Below are 6,251 nucleotides of genomic sequence, written 5' to 3' on the forward strand. Positions count from 1 at the left end.
TTACAAAAATGGCAATCCAAATTTCTTACACAACATGAAAGATATTCCATCCATCGTGAAAAAATCATATTATTCCAACTAATAAAACTATTTAAATTAAAACTTCGTATATAAATTTTAATAGAAGTGTTTATTATATTGTCTTGTATTTTCGTTTGAACTCTTCAATTTTATCTAGTACAGAAACGGCTAAAAGATTTATATATTCCTGTGGTTTGACGCTGTTATAGTCATTAATACTTCTTCGTGCCACATAGTGGTTCGGTAAATTTACCTAAAATATAATACAAAAGAAATTATAAAAAATAAATAAGTGGTTGGATATCTAGATTATAGTACTTACCTTATGACGAGCTATGGATTTTAATATGAGCCATAAAACATAGAAGGAGAACCAAACTGTGAAGTATAATGGAATGTACCAGAGTTTCCTGCCAATATAGAAATATGAATATTTTTTCACACGAGGTTCTGGTGGTGGCTCTGGTGGAGGTGCTTCCGTTGTTACTTGTGGTAATGCAGGCGGTGGTGGAGGTGGTTCAATATGATGGTGATGATGAAAATGATCATCGTATATAATTTCTGGATAATGATGATATGCAGGAAATGATGGAAAATCGTGTTCGGGAAAATCAAAAGAATGATGGTCATGTTCATCCTTCGGTGCCGGGGGACTATCATCTGGCGGTGGTGAATCGGAATTATCAGAACTTGGCGCGCTTTGTGCCGACTCCGGATGCTCTTCTAACCAACCTAATAAGACAAATTTTATAAAAAAAAATTTTTTTTAAGAAGTCATTTTAGTTATATGTATAAGAGCAAGCAGAAAAATATTTTTACAATTATATATAATATATACAATTATATATATTTTACAATTATATATATTTTACAATTATATATATTTTACAATTATATATATTTTACAATTATATATATTTTCAGATAGCAGAAAAGAGAAAATTGTATTCATTTGTTTTTATGACCTGGAGGTGGTGTTGGATATTCCTTATCTGTATCGTAACCAGAAATTGGGTGATCGTGGTGATGGTCGTGATCAGGAACATGATCGTGATGATGGTCGTGATCAGGAACATGGTCGTGAGGGTGGTCGTGATCAGCATCATGATCGTAATGATAGTCGTGGTTATGATCATGATCGTGACTATGATCATCGTGATGGTGATCTAAAATTTAATTTTGGCATATTAAATTATAAAAATATTGCACCAATAATTTCGCGTAAATTACCATTTTCGGAGTTGTCGGTCATATTATTGTCTACAGGTACTGGTGGAGCATTTTTACTATCATCATTGTTGGGACCATCCATTGCGCTTGCAGGTAAAACTCCAATACTATCATCACCAACATCATCATCGCCACCCATTTCATTCTTTGTTTGATCTTTTCCGTCATTACCATCGATGGGAGGCAAATATTCGGGATTTACTGGTCCATTGTATTTATAACCATTGCCATTGCTACTCGCTGGTGCATTGTATTTATAACCGTTGCTATTGCCGTTTGATGCTGAATGTGGGTAGCCAGCTGCATTCCATAATGGTCCAGATGGCGGTGGCAAATAGCTGCTTATTGTACCAGAAGGTATTGCTGCTTTCGGATCTTCTGATGGCGATGGGTATTTTGCATTACTATTTGGTGGAAAAGAGTACAGTTCTTTTGGTGGTACATAGGATGATACTATGTTAGTGGCTGAAGGTGTTTTAGCTCCATTTCCTTGACTGTTGCTTGAATGTTTGACATTTTTACTATTACTACTAAAATGTGCAGATGCTACAGCTTCACTTGGTGTAAACCGATCAGAAAATTGGGCTAAATGCATTCCAAAATAAAATATAAATAAATAATAGTACTGCTTCATATATAGCTAATAAAAAATTCATAAGAAATTAAATTCCTTACATTGTCCACCTAATTTCTGGATTTCTGCTTGACTGACCCTATGACGATGAAATGGTTGTGGCTGATTGCCTTGTGGATAGACAATCTTGCCAAGTGATGATTGTGCTGGACGATGCATGTAGTTTCTTTCATTGTGCACAGGCCGAGGAGCATTTTTTATAATTGGTGATAATAGTTGATGATATGAAGGTCTATAATCTACAGCACGTCCTGTGGATGCATTCTCCTCCAGAGTCTCAGCATTGCTATTATTTGTTAGTTCCTCTGAGTTTTTAGAATCTGCTTCATTTGTTGAAATATTATTCGCAGGAGTTACAAAAATATCAAATTTATTAGGCTGAGCATCTACTTTTAAAGATTGTTGGGTAGCATTTAGTGGAGCTCTCTCTGATGTTGTAGAAATGACATTCTCGCTTGAATTAAATCTGCAAAAAAAATTTTGTTAGTGGATAAGATGAAATAGAATACTAATGATATTTTCTCATAATGTGGCATCAATACTGAAAACAGTTTGCCGACATATGGACATGGCAATGATCGTTCTATGTATCATGTTATTATGTTAATTTAATTAAGTTCCTTAATTATTATGTTAATACTATTATTGTATTTGTGTTCATTAGAAACGGAGTGTATGATATATCAGTGCAGTAAACTCTAGGCCTATAAGTACTATATGTGAGCATGAGTTGTGGGGGATGTAGCCTAAATATATTTTATTTGAAAAACCATTGTCGACATTATGCTTTTCAGCTAAAAACAAGTTTAGTTTCTGTGGTATATAGGTGAGATCAGTACTTCTATAGGTATTTATCTTGCAAGAACCCAAGTTCGACCGACGGTCGGTACATTTGTTGTTATTTTTGATTAAAGTTAAGGAGTTGACGGCAAATGTGACCGGCGAGCATTTGATTGCCTGCGTAACATGGTGTAAATGAATCCCGGAAACCAAAAATGATGAGCAGTTAATAAATTTATATACACAAAATGAGCTATCATTTATATGACATATGATTTTGATTATTGATATTAATATTACGTTTTTTGTCTAGAGTTTTTTATTTTTTGAATAATATTTCCTTTAACACTATGCATCTCCGTCAACGTTGGAAATAGGCGTTCATGTGAGTTTTTGTTCTTGAACTGAGTAATCATCCTCTGATGTTAATCTATAATAAGCTTCTACAGATCGTCAAGATCAGCTAAACGCTTATGAATGTTGGTTACTGTTAAAAATAGGTGTTTATGCGCTTTTTTTTTTGAACTAATAATTACCATCTAAAGTAATTCTGGTATTTACAATTCGCTTGTACTGATCGTCAGAATAGGCTTTGTTATTAAGGAGTTATTCAATATGAAAGTCTATGTACTTGTAAAAACTTGGTTACTCAGAGATATTTCTTATTAGCTTAAAAAATGAAATTTGTTTAATTGCTAAAAAATTGGAAAAATAACAAATAGAATAACGAAAGTGTTTCTGGTATAAAGAGGGGTTTAGTATTTACTTTCTAAACTCCACTTTTCTTCAAGAGAATAGAACAATAGAGGGGTTGTTCTATTTGGCAGGGGAGGGTATATTAAAACGTTACCTAGTAACCTAGACCAATAAAAAAATTACAAAATATATTTTTGACATAAAAGATAATTGGTAGTAGCAGGATTACATTCTGAACCATTAATCATAAAATCGAAAAAATATCTTTGCCGTGTAGAAACTATAGAAAAAGATTACTATTAACCGTAATTAGTACAGGCTGTACCTATACAAAACAAGCCTTCCTTCATAAAGAATTAAATATGTCGGGTCTTAAAAGACACTGTAGCAGAAAAATATGCCGTACTATAAGTAACTATATCTTAAAAACGATTCATTCAAATAACTTCAGTCGTAGATCAAATTTAAGTCCAATAAACATTTTTAAAGCAATAGGAATCTCGATTTGGGGGACAATTACAAGAAAAGAGTGCATGATGGAAGGAATATTCTTTAGCAAAAATATTCGTAAACTATTCAAGTTTTAGAATATAAAAAATTAAAAGAATTCCACAAAAATTATGAGAAGATAGATTTTCTGTAAAAACTTCGAATATTCTTCGAAAAATCCAATTTTAAATCATTATGATTTGTGTTTAATAGGTATATAGAATTTTATATTACGCCATGTTTTTTTCAAGTTATATTTTCGGTGTTTCAACCTGTAAATATCTCCGTAAATATTAATATGATTCTTTCTATTTTTCGAATCAAGAATTTACTTTCCGAAGATAAATCACTTTGCAACCAAACACTATATATTTGGCAGGTTTATTATATTTATCTTGTTATAGATATGTTTTAAGATATAAATTTACTGCGAAAACATTCACAAAAAATATTTTGGTGTTTATCAAACAACCAATGTATTTTTTATAGATAAGTTTTAAAAAAAAATAAATTTCAGTGGTCTCTCAGAACCATCGCATGGGCAAACAAGTAAATCTACGGTTTCTAAAGGCAGCAGAAAAAGGATTATTCATTGTTATGATTTTAAACCTGAAGACACACGAATACTGTTATAAAAATGGTTCTGATATTAAAAACATAAACTGTATAGATATTAGGCATTAATAGACTTTAAGTTATTTAAGTTATTATTGCTCCCAATATTTTAAAAATAAATTTTCTTGATACTCAAAATATATGTATATATAAAATAATAAATAAATAGTTAACTTCACTTTACTAAACTAATAAGGTAGTTCATTAATGTTATTTGGTGATTGAACTGTGCTATTACATTGAGTTCATATCAATTATTGTACAAAGTAAGCTCTTTCACTTGATCTGTGAAAGCATTTAATGCTCGATTGAGTAATAATGCTCGATCATATGTGTATATTTAAATAATTAAAAGTCAGAGTGCTAGTTCACAGCACTTAAAAAAATCAAAACAGAAACTAAAAGCAAATTTAGTTAATTTACCAATCTTTAGTAAATTCACTAAAATTTTTGTTGTTGTCTTTTCATTTCTATGCGAATCCTTTCAACTTTTAAATAGTTTCTTTTCGTTATAAGACGCGTCACTTTCGACAAAAAAAAATGAACATTAAAAATAATAAGAATTGCACAATTATAATAAAAAAATTGTGGCGTATTATCGAAGAAATCAATAAATATCTCGTTATGCTTAAAAATTTCTGTAGACAGCCTGTAATAAAAACTAATAAACTAATATTCAACTTTATTTATTAAATTAACGAATAAAATTCTGCACTTCGTTTAGGCATGCAGTCAGTGCACAACTTAGCTGATATATTTTCTATAAAAATTATTAAAACCCAACGTGATTGCTATTAACAATTAACATATATTATTTATATTGTATTTATTTATTATTTAATATATTATATATAACAATATTAATCAAATACGTAAAAATATAAATAAAATATGGGAGTGTAAGAGTTGGTGAATAAACAAATAGAGTATCCGTTAAGGTTTACATTTTTTTGCAGAAATCCTTTACACAAATGTTTTCAATATTTATAGAAATTTATAGGTATATTTAAAGATAATTTATTTAAAACCTAAAGAAAGGTCTGATTTTGAAACGTTGTCTTTAAAAATGTCGTACACTCTTTTAGGAATACAACTGGGCTTTGTGGTTGTGTGAGAGATTTACCTATAATGTGAAAATACCTCCATTGTTTGATGTGTGAAGCTAAGAATTTGATGATAGTTGCGTACTTACGTTTTTGGGAATACTAAATCCATATTCAGCGCCTTGTAGATCTTGGGGCCTTCATTGTTGTAGCTGCTACTACTTAACACTTGAGAATATGTTTTTATCTGATGTATACAAGTAAAAATTAGGCACAAATGGAACACTAATTTTGTAGATCCCTTGTACATTTTTGTACTTTAATGTATAACAATTTCAGTATTTCAGTATTTAAATAGTTGTCAATTTATTTTTCTGATTAATGTTCAATATCCTTTTGTTCAGTTGGATTTAAAATTATTCATAAATTTTTTATTTGTATATATGTATGTCAGAATCTTGTTTTGTACATGAACATATAAATAGGTATATAAATATTATATAAACTGTTATATAGGATCACACTTTCGCTCTTTGCCGCGTTCCCGTTTCTTGGTCTAAGCCAATAAAGTCATTTTTATGCTTCCAACAACGCGTTGAGGTACGTTCCACGGTTCGAATACAAATTTCAACTGAAACCGCTGCAATGCAAATGTTTTATTTTTAAGTAAGCAAATGAATTGATCTTCATTTCGGGCCATCTTCCATTTTGTTCATAATTTTTTTAACCTAGATTCTAGGTAA

The 6,251-nt window shown here is 30.6% G+C and overlaps 1 protein-coding gene across 1 annotated transcript; it reads right to left on the minus strand.

Annotated features, from left to right (window-relative positions):
• Positions 1-133: 133 nt before the first annotated feature.
• LOC119688520 (homeobox protein 2) lies at positions 134-5,992 on the minus strand. The gene is made up of 6 exons (XM_038103195.1): positions 5,658-5,992; positions 1,927-2,351; positions 1,252-1,836; positions 987-1,187; positions 344-753; positions 134-274 (listed from the first exon to the last, which is right to left on the minus strand). Exons 1-6 carry the CDS (start codon positions 5,816-5,818, stop codon positions 134-136), a joined length of 1,923 nt encoding a protein of 640 aa, XP_037959123.1. The 5' UTR covers positions 5,819-5,992.
• Between the last annotated feature and the right edge of the window lie 259 nt (positions 5,993-6,251).

Source organism: Teleopsis dalmanni, chromosome X, assembly GCF_002237135.1.
Source record: "Teleopsis dalmanni isolate 2A chromosome X, ASM223713v2, whole genome shotgun sequence".
NCBI lineage: Eukaryota > Metazoa > Arthropoda > Insecta > Diptera > Diopsidae > Teleopsis > Teleopsis dalmanni.